Source organism: Musca domestica, unplaced genomic scaffold (assembly GCF_030504385.1).
Source record: "Musca domestica strain aabys unplaced genomic scaffold, Musca_domestica.polishedcontigs.V.1.1 15, whole genome shotgun sequence".
Classification (NCBI taxonomy): Eukaryota; Metazoa; Arthropoda; class Insecta; order Diptera; family Muscidae; genus Musca; species Musca domestica.
The window spans coordinates 12307766-12330041 of NW_026712207.1; the positions used below are offsets into that span (position 1 = coordinate 12307766).

Genomic DNA, 22276 nt, shown 5'->3' on the forward strand with positions numbered 1-22276 from the left:
TGATTTAATTCTCACAAATTCCCCATAAAAACTTTTACTTGTTATGTAAGCTTTACAAAATATACAAAAGGGGTGTAGGGTATCATATAGTCGGCCCGCCCGACTTTAAGACTTTCTTTACTGGTTTTAGTTTCTAATTTGATTCCTTCTTACACTTAATTTGTTTAAATTTGTCGGAAAATTTTTATCAAACTATGTGTAATATTATTAAGTTCACCCAGACCTCCGGAAAACTCGTTCAAATCCGAGTAAAGAGTCGAACAAAAGTACTCCTGCGAGTAGAAAAAAAACAAAACTAATTTTTCGGTTTTGCTCAAATAAGTTGTTAGTTTTGTACACAAAATCCACCGACCCCTTTCTCCTACTGTTCTTCTCTTCTTTGATTTTGTAGACGATCATCACCTTCTTCCACTGCACATAGCAACATAAAAACGCGTTTGCTGTTACGCACACACAAATCAGCAAACAAAATATTTTTTCCCTTTCCCTTTTCGACTAATTCTAACTTTTCGAGCAGGAGTGACTCACCAAAAACAAAAGAGTGAAGAGTGAAGAGTCAACTCCATATGCAGGCATATGGGGCGTATGATTTATAATATGCATATTCTAAATGTTTTTCATACGTCCTATGGTCTTATAATATATATATTTAAATGACGTTAAAAATGTAATTAAACCCATCTTGAAATTTTTCAAAATTCTAAAATTCCTAAAATAATATTAAACCCGTTATTATTATTCTATATATATACTTAATATGGTAATCATATGTCATAACGCCAAATATGCCGTAAAAAAAATAATTCAACTCCAGAAATATTTTAAATATTTAAATTTTTAAAAATTTTAAACAAAAATCAAACATATTATTAAAATGCCTAATGTATTTGATAACGGGAAATAATCTAATTCAAACTCCTGCCTCAGTTGGCCATGCGGTTGCCTATACGACGGTCCAATTGTTAAGCACATTATCGATTGTGTGCAGCTGTATTTCACGAATACTGTATGGTTTTACGAATATTGTCCTTTAGAGCGCTAATTGTCTCTGGCATGTCTAAGTAACATTTATCTCAAATTGCGGCATTTATCTCAAATTGCGACATCAGCTCAGCGGCTGATAATGCGATCTTCAAAAACAGTGCCCAGAGCATGGATTATAGATTTGTGTGCCGATATTGTCCATGTTCGCATCTGACCTAGTGCTGATTAAAATATTAGACTTCCAAAAATTTGAACAATGTTGGATAATTTATGAAATTATTTTCTGTGAACATGTTGAAATATTTTGGAGGAGGTACCGGAAGGAGTAGACCGATATTGCCCATCTTCGATTTCGATCTAAGTTTGATTATTATATTACGATGTACCAAATTTGGATCAAATAGGAGAGTTATCGTGCACACCAGCCAGCCATTATACAAACAGACGGTCGGACGGACACCCCTAGATCTTTTCCAAATATCCTGAAACGGATCTGGTTCAAAGAGATCTTGACTCTACAACTGTTATTTTCATGAGGAACATCTTTACTGAGAATATGCAAATAGCCCAATTATGCCACTGGCCCGAAATCCGCACCAGTTACTCGTTTTGGGTGCCACCCCTTTTCAATGAATGCGTGGGGTTTTTTGTGCCCCAAACGCGACAATTTTGCTTGTTTTTTAGAAAAAAAATTGTTTGCAAAAATCCTAAGCATTGGATGGTTGAAGCCAACTTCTTCGCCAATTCGACCTTATATGGCAAAATTCGTCTCAATGATGACTCCTAAATGTTCGATTGTTAAGAATGACGATGAATTAATGTAAATTGTAGCAATTTCCATACTTTGTCATTCAATTGCGATTCTGTTCGATTTTTCTCGATTTTTTTTTTCGTTTAAATGATTTATTTCTTTTTAATAGAAAATATTTTATTGCAATAAAATGTCAATTTCCAAAATTATTTACCTGTATATTTAAAAAATTCAATTCTAAATTTATTTCTTTTTAAAGAAAATATTTTATTGCAATAAAATGTCAATTTCCAAAATTATTTACCACGAATATACCTGTATATTTAAAAAATTCTATTCTAACTCAAAGTAAAAAAATTCTTAAGAAATTCAAATCTATTGCTTTTATGGAATTCGAAATTTTAGCTAATTACCCGCCAATAACCTCTCCTCTTTTTAAAACTTAGTTTTAAATTTCACGATTCTTAAAGGTTTAGCTGATTTAAAAACATAAAATTAACTTCAGAGTTCGGCGTTTACCATTATTTTCCACTATAACACGGTTAAATTGAAAACTGGAATTATTTCGAAAAAATTGCCTTATCTTTTAAATTTTCCATTATTTCAAAATCTCAGACTATTGTAGAGCTCTTAATCAACGAGATATTTATTTATAAAATAAATAAAAAATGACAAACAAATAGAAATAATAAATATATTAATGATATTGTAGAATATGAAAATATGTAAGTTTTACCTAAAGAAAATTACAAAGAAAAAACAATACGAAAAAAATTAGATAAGTTCGCAATGAAACAAAGATTTTTATTTCGACGATTTTGTAACTTTTTTATATGAGGTTTCAATTTTAAAATGTTGAAATTAAACGAAAAAGAAAAACAGAAATAAACAAATTACTAAATAAAACGAAAATAAAAAAGAAATAGTTATTATGAAATAGCCACTTTATATATAAAATAAAATATTGAATAAAACAACTGACATTTTATTGATGAAGAAGAAGAAGAACAACAACAAGAAATAATTATCAGACTAGAAACCAAGTGGAAAATTATACAGTAAAATCGAAAAAAATTAATATTATGGGAAAAATACAAAGAAAAAATTGATAACAAATTATTAGCTAAGAACTGCCATTTTAATGAAACAAACCCAGAAAAAAAAACTTAATTATACAAATCGTAAGAAAATTGAGAAAATTACTACAAGTGCAGTTGAAATTATCATAAAAAGAAATATGTACGTGAAAAAATAAACCATAAGTGTATTTTTAACAATAAAACATAAAACCATGTAACACAAAACAAACTCATATTTAAGTTCCTTTTACACAGAGAATTAAGAAAAAGAAATTCTTGAAAAAAAATTATAATGATTTTTAAACAACTACAACCAAATACCAACAACCAAAAAAAAATAGTAAATTAACAACAAACATGTCAATACAAAACAATAAATAAATGAAATGAATTACATCTTAAAGGCAATGTCTAATTATAAGTGTTATAATTATATTAGAAAGAATACATATTTATACATACATACGTATTATACATATACGAAAGTTTTGGGTCTAACAAGGAATATAATAATAATAATAATAATAATAATAATAATAATAATAATAATAATAATAATAATAATAATAATAATAATAATAATAATAATAATAATAATAATAATAATAATAATAATAATAATAATAATAATAATAATAATAATAATAATAATAATAATAATAATAATAATAATAAGAAGAAGAATAGTAATAATAATTATAATAATAATAATAATAGTATTGATAAAAAACACTGGGCGACAAATTTCAATTTTTTCAATAATTACGGGGAAATCCAGCAGATGAAAGAAGAGGTTAACATAGAAGACACCTGTATCGCCGTTTTGAAAGTTTACGTCGCAAAGTAACCTAAATGGAGGGGGAAATTTTTCCCCTCTTCCACACTTTTGAAAATGTTCGGATTACGACTCCTTGGAAACGATTGATTTTAGATATACAGGGTGAGATAAAAAAAAACTGCAACAAAGTCAGACGCCATACTTTTTACACCTTTTTTTTAAATTTTATTGAATGAAAGCAAAAAATGTCGGAAATAGCAACAAATTTTAGAATAAGTTTAGATTTTTTAGAATTGATCACCTTTGGCACGAATTATGGCCTTCAAACGGCCAATGAAACCGTCACACGCTGCCCGAATATTGCTCTGCGGTATTTTGGCCCATTCTCGGCCAAGCGCTTGCTTGAGGTGATCGACACTTTGGTATTTTTTAGTACCAACCTTGCTTTTCAAAATACTCCAGACACAATAGTCCAACGGATTGTTATCCGTAGATTTTGGGGGCCATTGTGCGCTGGAAATGAAGCGATAAGAATATTTTGTCTTTGTGCATTTTTTTGTAACATGCAGAAGGAAACGGTATAGACCCATAGTTACTTTTGAGGAAATGCAGATCACATTTATTATCCGATTTAGATGAAATTTTCCATACAATATTTGTTTGCCCAAAAGCGAACCGTATCTAAATTGGCGTGAATGTGGGAGAGAGGGGAACTTGTTCCTTCAATTACCGTTACTTTACGATGTTAACTTTAAAAACGCCAATACTATTCTATTTTTAGCTCTTCTTTCATAATGTGCTGCATTTTCCCTGTAATTATTTTTTGTCGCATGGTGTAATGATAATAATAACAATGATAAAAAAAATAGTCAAAAAAAATTTACAAAACTTATTCTTATAATTTTCATTTAAGAATTTGTTATTATAAATATTATTATAGCTATTAATTTTATCATTTTCTATAAACATTATTATAATTATTATTATCTTACTGCTCTCACTCGAGACGAAAATGTAAAATTTTTAAAGAATTTTTTTATATTTTCCTGAGAAAGTTGTTTTAAAAAATGACACAAACTCCCATCCGTTATATTCATTTGTTAGGCCCAACACTTTTTATGTATTTTATATTAAGAAAAAGTACTCAGCATGTTAACAACAAAATTAAATCACAACATTAAAAATACACACAAGAAAAACAAATTGTTGTCATTGAAAATATTTATAAAATATTGATACCAAAAAAAAGACCTAAATATTTATATATATAAAAAAAACTAGTTATAAAATACAAACACTTTGTACTGGAACACAATTGATGTTGCTGAAGCTTCGAACCAAAACCAAAACAAAAAAAAAAACTCCAAATTCATATTAAAACACAAATAAATAAAAAACTGAACAACAAATATATATTTAAAAACAAAATTCTAATCACTTCATAACAAATTTGAAAAATAAAAACGATTCATGCGATTTTTTAATTGACAACCAAAACAAAAAAAAATAATAATACTGAAAACAACGTCTTTAGTATTAAATATTTTCTATTCAAATTAATTTCTTTCTGTTGTTTTTTTTTTTTTTTTTAATATTAAATTAATTTTTATTTTTTTATATTACGTATATTTAGTTTAGCCACTTTAGTTATTAGCCTTGATGTGATTTATATTTATTTTTTCAAATGAGATTTTTAAAAATAATTAATTGAATTTAATGTTACTTGAAATTATTACTACTATTAAGTCAGGGTACTTGGGCGGATAACCATTTTCTTGGTTTGGTTACTTCACATTTATATTTTTATTTCAATTTTCTCTATATCTCTAATTCAACGATCTCTTTCTTTCTACAATTTCATATTCTAGAAATCCATTTTCTTATTCTCTCATTGATTTCTTTTAAGCGTTAACTTCACTTTGAACATCTAACACCAAGGATAATGAAGGAAAGACAATTCAAAAAGTGTTTATTGGATAATCTTATCTGTATATTAGTAAGGGATGAGTCCTTCTCCAAGAAATTCAAATATAAAATAGGGTTATGATGTTTTTAATCTTTACAAAGCTTTCTAAATTTTGCACCGAGTTTCAGGATTCGATTTTCCATAGTATACATATTGGAACTAACATTCTGCAAATATTTTTACCTAATTAAAGTCTCTTAATTAGGTAAAAATATTTGCAGAAGACCTCTACTTTCTTCGTGCCTATAAAGAAACTCTTGCTCTCGTCTATGGAGATATAGATTTTAGACGGCTTAAATATCACTGTTCCACAGTTTTCGGGTTTTCGGTTAGTAGATCTAAATCCCAAAACGGTTTTGAGTATTTAGGACAAACTTTTTGTAGGCTCAAATAATTTCAATATTTTATTCTACAGGGTAAGATAAAAATACTGCAACAAAGTAAAACGCCATAATTTTTACATTTTTTTCTAATTCCCGGCGGAGCGCTTGCTTGAGGTGATCGACACTTTGGTATTTTTAGTGCCAACCTTGCTTTCCAAAATACTCCAGACCCAATAGTCCAACGGATTGGTATCCGGAGATTTTGGTGGCCATTGAGCTCTGGAAATGAAGCGAGTAACCTCATTTTGTAACCATTCCTGGGTTGCGCGTGCGATGGTCCCGAATCCTGTTGGAATGTCCAAGGTCTGCGGACAAAATGATTGCGTGGCCAAGGCTTTAATACACCCCCACAACCTCCTCGTTTCGCGATAATATTCGCATTTATTCTGATGCCACGGTCGATGAATACGAGTGGAGAGCGACCATCGGCTATTATGGCGGCCCACACCATCAAACAAACTTCTGGACAACGAATGTTTTTTTTTTATCGGGGAAAACCAAATTCGGCAGTTCAACACTTTTGGCCAAGCGAAGCAACTCTTTAGCTCTTTTGAGTCTATTATCTTTCTGTTCCGGTGTAATTTCTTGCACTTTTTGGAATATCAATATTTGCCATTTTTCGGCCACTGCGACGCGGGTTTCGATCAAGTCGCTTCTTTACTTTTCGAACCATTTCTGCTGATGTTGCTATTTTCTTCTGTCCACTTTCTGGACGTCGGGCTACGCTACCAGTAGTATCACGGTAACGAGCGATGGTACGAGACACAAATGATTTATTCACATTTATATGCTGGAGTGCACTAACGATAGCCACTTGTGGTTTTCCAGCCAAATATAAAGAAATCACACTATCACGCTTGAATTCCATCACGAATAACTTTTTTTCTGGAAAATTCTCACCAAAACGCTTTTGTACGCTTGTAAACAATATAATGAGCGCTCACTGGAATAATTTTAACAGCTGTCGGAGTGGCTTAGAAATGACAGCAGTCTGAAGTTGGTTGCAGTTTTTTCATCTCACCCTGTATACATATTGGAACTAAGGAGACTGTAATTAGGTAAAAATATTTGAAGAAGACCTCTACTTTCTTCGCATCTATAAAGAGATTCTTGCTCCCCGCTCTCGTTTATAGAGAGGGAGAGAGAGAGAGAAATTGCAGGCGGCTTAAATATCACTGTTCTACAATTTTCGGACCATGCATTCGGTTAGTAGATCAAAATCCCAAAACGGTTTTGGGTATCCAAACTGTTTGTAGGCCCCCTTGTACATAGCCTTAACCACATATAAAGGACTACAAATATTTTACTCTATGTTTCGCAAAATTGAAGATTGAGCTTTTAAATTTAAAACAGGACTTTGGGGTTAGATGTAGAATCATTTGTACAAAATCTTGGTCATGTCCGTCTAGTTTGTGGTATAGCCCTCATATGAAGGTAACGTCTAATTTCAGCTGTTTCCGGGGGTTTATCCACATTTTTCTTATATGACATTTTGGTTTCTAAGGGGGTAGAAAACCTTTTCGGGGAAAATTTTCGATGTAGGTCAATGTTTCGAAGTAGCGTCCATTTAAAACTACCTCCTGCTTTTACCTACTCCTAAGGTCTAGATCTCTTTTTCCAATCGATTTGTTGAAAAATGTATATTTAGGCAACATTTCTCCTGGTGTTCGATGTTCATTCCCATGGCAAAGGATCTGGCCTCTGTCGATCTTAAAAAAAAAATGAAAACTTCATATATTAATACTACTATCTCTCATATTATTTCTATGCATTAATTTTTTTCTACAAAATAACATTTCTGAACCAATAACATTTTTTAAAACATAATTTTCTTTAACTTTTACGCTTCGTTATCCCAAAAAAAATAACAACAAAACAAACAAAAAAACCTAAAAACCAAACACTAAAAATGCAAATTTTTTGAGCGGTTAAAAAAATAACGTTTTTGTTGAGCATTTTATGACGGTGAGTTTAAACAAGTAAATTAAAAAATAAAACAAAACTACAACTTTAAATTAAAGTTATTTATTGTAAAAAGTCTAATAAAACAAAACAATTCAATTAAACCACAATAAATTATCAAAACGTAATTATTTTATTTATACATATTTAAATATATATAAAATATTTTCTATACTGTTTTTGAGTTTCCAAAAAAACAATAATAATGAAATTCACCTTAAAATTTGTTTTCCTTTTCGGTTGTCTTAGTTTTTTTCTCGAAACAACATTAAAATTAGTAAAATTTGTTAAATTTTTTTGATTCTGTTGCAATAGCTTCTTCTTATTCTAAGTTCATTTTTGTTGTTAAACAAACGATTTTGTTTTTAAATATATATCTGTATTTTGTTTGTGATTTATTTTTGTTTTACTGTTGAAGAATCTTTTTTTTATAAATGACACTTTTTTGTAAAAAAAAATAAATTTTTATTACTGTACTGTTAATTAATGTTATAAGAAATACAGAAAAAGACAAAAATCGATATTGAGAAAAATATGAACATTGAAGAGAAAAATATATAATTAAAAAAATGTTGGGAAACCAGTAAAGAAATCTAAAAAAAAAATATTTGAAAATGAAGCCTTAAATATTAATTTTTTAACGTGAAGGTAAACAGAGCCCCAAATGTTAACAAATAAAAAAGCAGCTAAGTTCGGCCTTGCCGAACTTTTAATACCCTCCAGCATTTCGAAAAAAATTGAAAATTTTCAAAAAAAAAAATCCTAAAACTACCACTTAAATGAAAGCCGTAATATGGGGACGTGGGCCTGCACAGACAATTTTCTGTCTCAGGCTGTAGTATCCATTTCGAACTTCAAATACCATATTTGAAACAATTCCGGTGAATAATGTCGCTAAAATCTTCAAATTACCGAATATCGGGAGGTACCGGTACATGGGGGCTATACGAAGACGTAGACCTGCACAGAAATTTTTCTGTCATAGGATGTAGCATCCATTACAAACTTCAGATACCAAATTTTAAACATTTTTGGCAAATAATGTCGCTAAAATCAACAAAGTACCGAATATCGGGAGGTACCGTTATATGGGGACAATACGAAGACGGGGGCCTGCACAGACAATTTTCTGTCATATGCTATAGCATCCATTAAGAACTTCAAATACCAAATTTGAAACAATTCCGGTGAATAATGTATCTAAAATCATCAAAATACCGAATATCGGGAGGTACCGTTATATGGGGGCTATACGAAGGCAATTTTCTGTCTTAGGCTGTAGTATCCATTGTCCAGGTCCATTTCGAACTTCAAATACCAAATTTGAAACAATTCCGGTGAATAATGTCGCTAAATGCATCAAAATATCGAATATCGGGATGTACCGTTATATGGGGCCTATACCAAAACATAGACCTAAATGGCCAATTCTCAATACCAAAAGTCCTGCAGACATAATATACATTGGAGTAAAATTATATCAATCTACTTTATTTCGTTCAGAAGCTAGAGTGATTTCCACAGACGGATAGCCAGACGGACATCGCTAAATCGACATAGATTTTTATGCCGATCAAGAATATATATATATATATATATATATATATATATATATATATATATATATATATATATATATATATATATATATATATATATATACTTTGTGGGGTCTACAATATATATTTCGAGGTGTTACAGACGGAATGACAAACTTAATATACCCTCCATACTATGGTTTGTCATTCCATTTGTAACACCTCGAAATATACATTTTAGACCTCACAAAGTATATATATTCTTGATCAGCATAAAAATCTATGTCGATTTAGCAATGTCCGTCCGTCCGATGTCTGTTTATACTATGGAGGAGGGTCCAAAAATAAAATATATGTTTAAAACCAGTAACGAAATCTAAAAAAATATTCGAAAATGGAACCTTTAATTTTAATTTTTTAACGTGAAGGTATACAGAGCCCCAAATTTTAAAAATGAAGTAATCAGGTCCAGAAAAAAAATCTTTAACTCAGTCGCTGCTACGTTAACATATGATACCAATATTAGTCATATGTATTCCCTTTGAAGGAATCAGAAGGCCAAATTTTGTGCACGTGAACCATTCAACAAAAAATCTTAAGCAATTGTCTTCGCAACGAATGGCTTGATATCTCAGATATTCGATAAAAAAAAACTCAGAAATAGATATGGATCGAATCCATTCATGCTTTCCATTTCGAATTATGTTGTCACTATATTGAACATGGCTCGAAAAAACTATCCATTTTTTTTTTTGAAAATAGAAAATATTGGAAGATTCGTGGGTAGCTTTATGACAGTGCTTTTCAAATGAATTTTTACAAATCTGACAATCTCAATATCGATTATTGTTTTTTTTTTTCTTATTTGTATACCAATCTCACTATAATTTGAAGCAAATGAAACTCCTCCCCCTCCTCCTTTTTTTTTTCTACTATGCAAAACATTCACTTCAACTTCATTCCCATTCACAATCGTTCATATGATATTATATAATATTCTGTTGTCTAAACCTAGACCTATCAATCAAACAATTCTGTCAACTATTGATGAACACTAATATATACTTATGTCTGAAACTCTTAATTTGTGTATTACCTTTTTCTTTTTTCCAACCATGTTTTTTTCATTTTTGAATTGAAGCCCCCGATTTAGTTGTACCCCTACTACTGGGAAACGATGAACGTTCACAAAGTTTTTGAATGATAAGGATGTGTAAAAAATATGACAAAAATTTTGCAAGTAGAGATTGTAATTTCCATTTGTTTTTTTATTATTTTTTGTAAAAGAAAAATTTGTTTTTATAATTTTTTGTAAATAATTTTTTTTGTTTTTGTAAATTAGTTAAATCTTATTTTTACCCCGAACCAATGTTATATATAGGTTAAAAAATGTAGTTAATTTTTTTCCACTAAGTTGCCTAAGTTTATAATGTATAAAAAATTAATCATTTAATTGTTGTAAAATACTTAAAGCTTTTGTCGAAAAACCATTGTAATAATAATTTCATAGATGTTTTATCATTTGAATATTTTTTTCTTTTGTTTGTTAAACACAACAACCAATCAAATTGGAATGCTATTCTGTAATTAACTTTTATATACAATAATATTTTATATATAGATAAATATTTATTATAGTATTTAATATACAGAGTGATCCAAAAGTGGGTTTTAAGAACGAAGACTAACAAATATTGTAAAAAATGCTAAAAGCTCTCTTATCCTTTCCCAAGTCATCTCCTTATGATGGACCTTCAAAATGAGCTTTTATATATATAAAAGGCCTTAAAAGATGTTCTGTTTTTAGAGGACCTTTAAGTGGTCCCCAGTTTGAAAGATCCATTTTCTATAGAATTTGTTATTAAAATCTCCCCATAGATGGTCTTTATAGGGTCATTCTATGTATAGAGAACCATAAATGGTCTTCTTTTAAAATATATTATATTTATAGAAGTCCTTTGAAAGATACTCCCCACAGAACCTTTAAAAGGACTTCTCTCTTGAAGAAACCCTTAATTTTTTCATTCTAGAGGAAGTATTTTAAAGAACTTGTCTCTGTAGAAAATGGTTTTCTTCTGGGGAACTCATTTGAAGGTGTTTCGACTATAAGAGGCTACTAGAAGAAGTATTTGAAAGGACTTATCTTTAAAGAAAATGTTTTCTTTCTAGGGAAAACATTTGAAAGGGGTTTCGACCACAAGAGGCTTTTTAATACCCTTCTGTCGATAGAAAAGTTTTAAAAGCTCGCCTAAAAAATTCCTCAGAGTATACGAGACCTTCTAATGGCATTTCTGTTCATAGAGCGATTTCAAAAGGAGATGCTTTAAAGATTTTCTAAATATATTTTTCATTCTAAAGGAAGTATTTAAAAGGTCCTACAAGGTGAGATAAAAAAAGGCCATAATTTTTACATTTTTTTTTTTAATTTTATTGAATGAAAGCACAGAAATATCGGAAATATCATCAAATTTTAGAATAAGTTTAGATTTATTCGAATATGGCCTTCAAAACGACAAATGAAACCGTCACACGCTGCCCAAATGTTGTTCTGCGGTATTTTGGCCCATTTCTGGCGAAGCGCTTACTATTGACATTTTTTTTTTGTGTCAACCTTGCTTTCCAAAATACTCCAAACACAATTGTCCAACGGATGGGTATCCGGAGATTTTGGAGGCCATTGTGCGCTGAAAATTAAGCGAGGAACCTCATTTTGTAACCATTCTTGGGTGGCGCGTGAGTCCTGTTGGAATGTCCAAGGTCTGCGGCCAAAATGTTTGCATGCCAAGGCTTTGATATTCGGCATTTATTCTGATGCCACGGTCGATTAATACGAACGGAAAGCGACCATTGGCTGTTATGGCGGCCCACACCATCACCATGGCCGGCGCTTGAGTTCTGGTGGCCAACCGAAGGTGCACATTTTCAGCTGACCTCTTTGGCAAGTAAACACGATCTTTTTGTTTGTTTACAAACTGCTAGACAACGAATGTTTTCTCATCGGATACGGAGAAAACCAAATTCGGCAGTTCACCACGTTTGGCCAAGCGAAGCAAATCTTTAGCTCTTTTGAGTCTATTTTCTTTCTGTTGCGGTGTAAGTTCTTGCACTTTTTGGAATTTTAATGGCTTTACCCCCAGCTCATTTTTTTATATTTGCCGAATGGAATATTGCGATTTGTTCAGCTCACGAGCCATTTTTCGGCCACTGCGACGCGGGTTTCGATCAAGTCGCTTTACTTTTCGAACCATTTTTGCTGATGTTGCTGTTTTCTTCCGTCCACCTCCTTGACGTCGAGCTACGCTACCAATATCACGGTAATGAGTGATGGTACGAGACACAAAAGATTTATTCACATTTAAATTCTGGAGTGCTCTAACTAGTCACACACACTATCACACTTGAATTTCATCACGAATAACTTTTTCTCCGGAAAATTCTCACCAAAATGCTTTTGTACGCTTGTAAACAATATAATGAACTGTCACTGGAATAATTTTAACAGCTGTCGGACGAGTGACTTAGAAATGACAACAGTCTGAAGTTGGCTGCAGTTTTTTCATCTCATCCTGTAGAAGAAATGTTGTCTCCCCTGAAAGAGAAGACATTTTTTATTAATTTTATTTTCAATTAAAATAGTTACCTAGCCCATAGGGCCTTAAACGGTTCCACTGGGCCCCAAAAAGATTTTTTTGTCCATAGGAAGGTGGCAGATTTAGGAAAGCCACTGAAATTTAAAACAAAAAACCAAAGTCTCTCATCCTTGCTATTCATCCACTTTCTTTGGAACACTCTGTACACATATAAATATATAATTATTGCTAGATGTATTTTTGCTAAATTTGTTTTCAAGTTCTTTGTTTTTACTCCTTAAAAAACCAAAATTTATTAACAAAACTCTAAATTCTCTCATTACAGGTAATTCCAATAGTTTAGCTCATTTGGTTGATAATGAAATACCATTATCACAAATGGACGTTCCGGCGGCACCCCATCATCATTCACAAACACATTTGCAGCAGTCGAGACGGTTTCGTCATCACAAACAACAACGAAATCATTTGGATTCATCTGGTGATGAATTGGATGATCTGGAATTGGGTAATGCCAACGGTTTGATGCCAGGCAGCAACGAGAATTTGGATGACGATGATGTTGTGGTGGTGGGCACAACAGAGGTTGTGGCGGCGGTCTCAGCCATAGCTGCCACCAATAAGGCAAGAGAACGTCACAATCTCTCAGATAGTTATAATAATTTATTTAATGGTGATTTCGAGAGCCCCCTATCGAATGAAGCCACTCCCGCCAATTCACCGCTCAGTGAAATGCCAAATTTAACATCGGCAGGCAGTGGTGCCAATCTATTGGCTGCTGCAATTATGGGTGTTGCCACAACGCATAGCGGTAATGGTACATTGCCCAAATCGATTTCCCAGTCGGAAAACATGTACAGCAATATACCACCAGTGGCGGTGGCCAATGGCAAAGGAGAAACGCCGCAGGATAACAATATCCATGTATATTCCAATCTAATTGATGAACACCAACATCAACACAATAACAACAAAATCAATACACCATCTGCTATGCCGCCTACCCCAACATCACATGGCGCCCACAATCCCTTGGATTTATCCTCTACCCTAATGTGTGATGATCTGGACTTGGATGATCCCGTTTCGATAATGATCCAACATCCGCCAAAAAGTATGGGTGAAAAACGTAATTTTAACTTTAGCACCAATGTACCAGATGTTCTCAGCTCAACAACAGCCACAAGTACACCCAAATCCTTGATTGCCTCTTCATCGGCCACAGATAATGTTAAATTGCAGAAAATGTCTGCCAATGAGCTGAGTTCGAGTCGCCTGCGCATGTTACATGATACGACCATGATTGATACTGCTTTGGATTTGGATAGTTTGGATGATGCCAGTTTGGCCAATACCTCTCAATCGTGTCTGGTGAAGACCCAACAAAATTCACCCTCACCACCGGCGGCATCAGCCAGCAATATGGGTTTTAAGGTGTAGAACAAAGTGTAGGTCCAATATTAAAGTAGGGGGGTATAATCCTAAGGAAGGTATATCAGGGGAGTAAAACGCAAACAATTCCTTAATTATTTCCTTTCCTTCTTTGTGATGATGAGGCAAATGTGACCACCGCTGTATTTTTGGTAAATGACAGAATTAAACAAATGTAATAAGTAAAGTAAATCCTATATACACGCATACACACACACATTTATAAATCTATGTAGATAATAGATAAATAGTGCTTTTTTGTACAACTGCAACAACAATAAGTATAGCATCAGGAATTTGTCATATGTATTTGTATAGCTATTCTATATTTTATTAATTTAATTAATCTTTTTTTTTAAGTTTGTCATTAGTTATCTTTTTATTTTAATTCCGTTTGCATGTAATATATATTTAATAATGGAACACCTTACTTTTTTGTTTTAAATTTTTATACGAAATTTAAAAAGATATGTTTGTATTTTAATACTTTTTTGTTTTAAAGGTTTAAAATCAGTGAAAGTAATGTTATTAGAGATAAACAGGCCGATAGGATTGCTAGTTGTATTTTGAGAAAATTGAGCTGAAATTTAAAATATTGAGGATAAAAATCATCGAGGCTGTTCAAGTCAAAATAAAGCACAATTGAAATAGTAAAAATGAGGTTCACGGAAATGTCATTATTTAAAGTCAACTGTTAGACATTGTTGTTACAAAAATTCCCATATTTACAAATTACCTTATTATTGTTGATCTTGTTCAAAACACTTAAAAATGTTATACTTTAAACAAGGATTTGTACAAAAGACTCTTTTTAGAGTCCAATTAAAATTATGTTGAAATTTTCAGCGACGGTTCATATGAAATTTTTTGGCTTCAATTCTTAAATTTTACAACGGAAACTTTATGAGAATTATTTTTTTTCATTTAAACAATTCTTATTTTAAACAATGTTTCCTTCGTTTTGAGCTTTAATTACGATATATATTGATGAAAGCAACAACAAATCAACAACAAAACCAATGTTAATAAATATTTTTTCCTCCTCAGTAAATATTTTTTCTCCAATTTAGAAATATTACCCAAATTTTTACTAAAGTTAAAAATTATTAAAAATAATATGTAATATTGATGAAGGTTTACATTTTTAAAATCAGCAGTTTAGATATGGATGTATTTGAAAGGACTTATTTCTGTAGAACAAGGTCCTCTGTCTAAGAAAAACGCATTTGAAAGTTTTTCTGTTTATAGAAAACCCACAAAAATTCGTCCGTCTTTAAGAGAACTTTTAATGGTTTTCTGTCCATAGAAAGGCCTCAAAATGCTTCCTCTAGGAGATCTTTCAAAGATATTTTATATACATTAAATTAATGTCTACAGTGAACAGCCCATAAAAAGACCACAGACCATTTAAAACTTTTTATAGAAGTGAAACTTTTTAAAAGACTTCCGTAATCAGAAGTTCCTTGGAAAGTTTATAGACATTCCTTCTAGAGGCTGTTCGGTCTATAGCATATATTTAAAAGGTGTTCTGTTTAAAGAAGTTTTTAAAAAACACCATTGCTTAAAAAACCTTTAAAATCTCTTCATTTTGTAGACTTTTGTTTATATTAACCTTCTCCTTGTAGAAGGCTATGTAAAGGAATTCTTACAGTGACAGACCTTTAGATTGTTTTTTGTCTATAAATGGTTTTTAGATGATTTTCTTTAGTTTAAAGGCCTTTACAAGACATTTTATAAGGCTCTAGAATGAGACATTTAGTAAATATTCTGTCTATGGAAGACCTAAATATAATCGGCCTTCGAAAGCCACTAAAATTTAAAACTAAAGAATATGGTTTCTCATCCCTACACTTTTCTTCCGTCTTTAAGAGAACTTCTAATGATTTTCTGTCCATAGTAAGGCTTCAAAACGCTTCCTATAGGAGATCTTTCAAAGATATTCTATATACAGTAGCATTATGTTTACTGTGAACAGTCCACAAAAAGACAGACTTTACAGGACTTTTTGTATGACTCTAGGAAGAGACATTTAGTTAATCTTCTGTATATGAAAGACCTAAGTATAGTGGACTTTTGTCCATAGAAAGGCAGGCAATATTCGAAAGCCACTAAAATTTAATTGTTTTAATCTAATTATTTAATTTAACTAAAGAATATAGTTTATCATCCCCACACATTGTCTACTTGCTTTGGAGCACTCAGTATTTTACTAGAGTTGCTTTAACAATTTTTTTTTTCAATTTTCCCATTGTTTTGGGCTTTAGTTACGATAGAAATTGATGATGTACCTAAATTGACAAATCAACATCTTCATTTCGTCCTTATATTTGAAGTTAGTGCCCTTGAAAGACTGACTATTTCTGTGTATGCCTAGAATTATGACCCAGTAAAATTGTGCATCACAACGATGTGAATTTCTCCTAAAATGTATTTAGAAATTTTTAATATTTTATCAAAATTCGAAAAGGCATCATCTAAAGACATTTTATAGACAGAAAACAATCTAAAGACCTTTCTTGTCATGTATGTCTCTGGGATGAGGCATTTAGTACATCTTCTGTCTATGTGGGCTCTTAGAAAGGTTTTGTTGTCCATAGAAACGTAGCCGATTTTCGAGAGCTACTAAAATTGAAAACTAGAAAATATATTTTCCTATCCCCACGCTTGGTCATAAATTGCCAAATCTAGATATTCCTTTCGTCCTTATAATTGGACTTAGTGCCCTTGAACAATTGACTATTTCAGTGAGTGCCTAGAATTGTGAGCCCAGTAAAATTGTGCATCACAATGATGTGATTTTTTCCTAAAACGTATTTACAAATGTTTACTTTTTTATCAAAATTCGTAAACGCAGTAGTATATGTAGAACATTTCTTGAAAATCTCCTTTCACTGTTTTGAATCCAATACAAATTTCTCAATTAGCCTTTTTTGTTTTTTTTTTTTTTTTCAAGAAGTTAATTGCGAAACATGATGAAAGGGGTTCATTTAAAAACAATACATTAACAATTTAAAGAATCCTTCCACTCCCTAAAAGTACATAATTTTTAAAAAATGGTATTCCTTGCAATTTTTAGAGCCCAGTAAAAATTTGTCCGTAGTTTATCATATTAGGCTTATACCTTTCTCAAATATTGCCTCTTTTAATTGTCCACTGCAAACCTTGAAAAAAAAAAAAAAACAACCCCAGATAAAATTAGTATCATGTCAAATATTAGAATAAAATTATGTATTAAATAAATCCAGCACCTCCAGTTTTTTTTATTAAAGTTAAGATTTATAAATAATGCACCTATTTCTGTATGACGATACGAAAGTGAATGCGAACGAAAAAACCAACATTCCAAATAAGTTTTTAATAGCCAAAATTTTAGAAACATATTTGGAATTGTGTTTTTCGTTCGCCTTTGTCATACACAAACCAGGGTCTCAATTCTAGTTCTATGAAAATGTGAAATGAAAACTTTTATAAAGGAAAGAAATGTCAAATGAAAAATTTTATAAAGGAAATATTTTTCATTTCATATTTTCATAGAACAAGAATTCAGTCCCAGGCCCAATAAGTTTTCAAAAAAGTACCCTATGAAATTATGTAAAACAAAAACACCAAATTTAAAATTTTAGCAATATTTACCCACAATTTTTATCCAATTGAGATTTTAACAAATTAGAATGCTTTAAAAATCCAAAAGTTTTTTAAAATTATATTAACATTATGGTTTTGTTTTTTTATTATTATAATACTAAAGACGTTAATAGATTATAAAATAAAAAAAAATTGTTAAATATTTTCCAAAAAATCATGCAACATGGAAAATTAATAACACACATTTTAAATGTAAAAGGAAACATGTAACTAACACCTTGTGCTGCAAGATAAAAATCTGTACTTCTAAAGTGTAACCCGATGATGATTTGATTCTATGTTTTATACCCAATTAGATTGTGAGGTTATGGAATAAGTTTTTTAATTCTATTACATTATGATTATATAATATCCATCTATGACATATATAATTATATAATATTCAATTTCTGTCGGTTGTATGTTACAACTGATTCTAAAACTTGAAGGATTTAACTTTTCTCCTAGACGTGACGAAAAAGTAATTATTTAAAATTATATTTTATACCCTACACCACGAGATACTTCCTCCATAGTTCATTTTGATCACCAGCATGGAATCACATTTTGAGTCGATTTATGCATGTGCGTCCGTCTGTCTATCCATGTATTCTTGTAAACAAAGTACAGGTCGCATTGTCCGAGCCAGTTGAAATTTTGCACAAGTCATTTATTTGACCCAAGGACGAACCCTATTGAAATTGAAGATAATCTGCCAAAATTTAGATATAGCTCCCACATATCTCTTCGTCCGATTTGCTTTTTATTGTGCACCAAACGTGTAATATCAGCCCAAATAGTATGAAATTTTACACACACGACCAGATTCGGCCGGAAAAAAAGAAGTATGCCAAATTTGATCTAAATCGGTTCTGATATAGCTATAGCGACTTGTTATTTTTGTCCTCCGCAGCCCTAATATGCACTCTGTAAAAACGAGATTTGGGGAAAAATATCTAATATAATTTAGAAATACATTTGCTAAATTTAATCGAGATCGGTTTTTGGGGAAATATATCAAACAGCACAAGAATATAATTCCCAAATTTTATCGAGATTGGTTCAGATTTGGATATAGCCCCCATAGAGGATATTCCCCTCATATAGTAGTTCCTTTGGACCCGTCCAAATTCAAGACTTTCTTTATTGTTTTTTTTTTTTTTTGTGTAATTAATATGCCTTTTGAGAAGCAAACTAGAAAATAACAAAAAAATCAAAATTATTTATTATAAAAATTTACCGTAGGTCCTCCAGAACACGTCAAGAGTCTAAAAATTAAATTCACATTAAAGGGTTAAATCTTTATCTAAGTTTATGCAAAAATCTCCAACAAAGTATTATTTTAGAGGGGTGATGGGAAAGACAAAAATATTATTTACCCAATTTTACTATAAGTCACCGAAGAAAAGAAATATATATTTCCATTCCTTATCAGAAATATAGCTGCTCAATGTTCCCACAAAGAAAAATCCGAAATTTTTCCCAAATTTTTAATCAGTTTTTCCTCTGCTTTTTTTGAGTTGACCACGATTAAAATAATTAAAATGTAAAATAAAATTAAAAGTTTCTATGTACATTCTATACAAAGTTCCAAAACACCAATTTAATTAAAGCTGTTAATTTTTTTCCTATTGACTGATATAATCCACATCGAGACAAACACATTTTCGGCCGAAATATCTAAATTATGTTACCTTAGAAGTACACCATGACTTATATCTTCTATAATTGCTGCAGCACTGTGTTAGTCTACCTAAATGGGAAATGACTTGTTACAATAATAAATTGTTAAAACAAACAAAATAACAAAATAATTTTATTTTTAGTTAGACATAATGACCATATGCTCTTAAACAAAATGTTAACAATAAAAGCGAAAATAAAATTATTATTATTACTATAAATAATTGAGTACGAATTATAAGAAGTCATATTTGTATATTTTGTATTAAAAACGGTAAACTCTGCAAGCGGAAATTATAAATAAAAGAAACGAAATTATTAAATTAATTAGCAAACATTAAGGGACATTTTATAAGTTTTTATTTTTCATTTATTCTATATAAGTTGTTGATAAGCAAACAAAACAAAACAAAAACTGAAACAATAAATAAAATACAAAGTATAACAAGCAGAACATAAAAGTATTAAGTTTTTTAGTTATTCATTTTTATACGGAATGAATATTGTGTTTTTAATATTGACAAGCAAATGACATAGAACAAAACATAACAAACAAATTAAACATATGCAATTAAAAATCACCAGGAAGTAATGACAAAACAAAACATATAATAATTAATAAATACATAAATATTTATTGTAAAGAAAATGGAAATAAGCAAGTAATTAATTACACCAAACGGCAAACGTAACAAACCTTAAAACTAAATGGAATGAATGAAGCAAACTAAATAATATAAAGGAAAAAGAAAAAGAAAGACAACAGCAACAGATCATTTGAATATTGCAATAGTAACAAATTATTATTAAAACTCTAAAACAAATGTCATCACATTTAAATGTTAAACGAAACAAAACGAGTATAGTAAATATAACAAATTATTATAATGGAAATAAACCGTAAATGATATAACATCAATTGTGTAATAAATAAATTGAAAAATGTTGTGAATGAAAATAAAGAAAAAAATATATACATAAAATATATGAAGGGAAAAGCGTTTTATAATTTCCAAAGCTTGGTACAGGAAAAGGTAAATATTTTTTGTTGAAACAATATATTTTATTTGTGGGTAAAATATATGATATTTATTTGAAGTGAACTGAGGTCCAAATCTTATTTTATGAGAATGTGAAAGGGAAATATTTATATAAAAAACAAGTAAAAAGTAGCTAAGTTCGGCCAAACCGAGCTTTTAATACCATCCACCATTTGGAAGGAACTTGAAAATTCCGCCGAAAAAGAATAAAGGGAGGTACTGTTTTTTATAGAATGTAGTACCCATTACGAACTTTAAATACGAAATTTGAAACAATTTCGGTGGTTAATGTCGCTAAAATCATCAAAGTACCGAATATCAGGAGGTATTGTCATATGGGGGCTATACGAAGACGTGGACCGACATACATACCGATAGACAGATGGATATCGCTAAATCGACATAGACTGACTTACACTGATCAAGAATAAACAGGGTGAGATAAAAAAAACTGCAACAAAGTCAAACGCCATAATTTTTACATTTTTTTTAATTTTATTGAATGAAAGCAAAAAATGTCGGAAATTGCATAAAATTGTAGAATAAGTTTAGATTTGTTCGAATTAGTCACCTTTGGCACGAACGGCCAATGAAACCGTCACTCGCTTGATGTAATAATTATATTGCAAAGTTGGAGCAAAATTGGATTATCCTTTTTCTTTCAGTACTGTACCAATTTTTCTTTAAAAATTTCGACCTTTTTTGTGGGAGGTACCAGAAGGAGTGGCCCGATATTGTCCATCTCCCAACTCAATCTAAGTTTGACAATAATATAACAATGCACCAAGTTTGGATCAAATCGAATTCTCCCTTCGAGAGTTATCGTGCGCACCAACACCCAGACAGACGGACGGACATCGCTAGATCGACTCCAAATACAAAGAGACCTGGGGTCTAAAATCGTTATATCGATGAGGCACGTTTTGGCCGTATCAAATGATATATAAAAAGCGCTGAGTTAGGTTTAATACCCTGCAATATCATAAACAAAAAACTGTTGAAAATAACAGTACCGAGGTTCAGTGCTACAACTTGAAACTGCAAATCGGTAACCTTTTATGGTGGCTATACCGAAATATGGTCGTCCTCACATTCAATGGGACTTCCTAATAACGAATTTATTTGCACCTAAAAACAGGCAATGAATTTTGAAGAGATATGTTGAAGTGGTTGGTAACACTGGCAAAGACATGTAAATAGCGCCATCTATTGAAACACATGATCCAAATGAGCGAATTATTTTTGAAAGCCGGCTAATTTCATTCATTTCAATAAGGGTCTAAATTAAAAGAAACATAAAAGTAATTTTCACCAAAAATGCCTATAATTTCACGTTTTTCATTCTGAGAGGATAAGAATGCTACTCCTTGTAGATTTTAATAGGCTTTTGTGACCAAAAAATTCGTAAATTTTTATTTACGCATTTTTTGGCCACAAAAGCCTTTTAATGTCTACAAGGAGTAGCAT

The 22276-nt window shown here is 31.0% G+C and overlaps 1 protein-coding gene across 4 annotated transcripts in view; it reads left to right on the plus strand.

Moving 5' to 3' along the window:
• The window catches only part of LOC101896635 (palmitoyltransferase app), a 390848-nt gene extending 370491 nt beyond the window's left edge, over positions 1-20357 (plus strand). For 2 of the 4 annotated variants that reach the window (XM_059119663.1, XM_059119662.1), the window contains one exon: positions 13357-20357. In XM_059119663.1, the coding sequence (XP_058975646.1) occupies positions 13357-14471 (1115 nt within the window). In that variant the 3' untranslated portion in view covers positions 14472-20357. Of the gene's footprint in view, positions 1-10582; positions 10691-13356 lie in introns of all 4 variants that reach the window. The other 2 variants (XM_059119664.1, XM_059119666.1) reach the window with 2 other exon arrangements.
• Positions 20358-22276: the final 1919 nt, after the last annotated feature.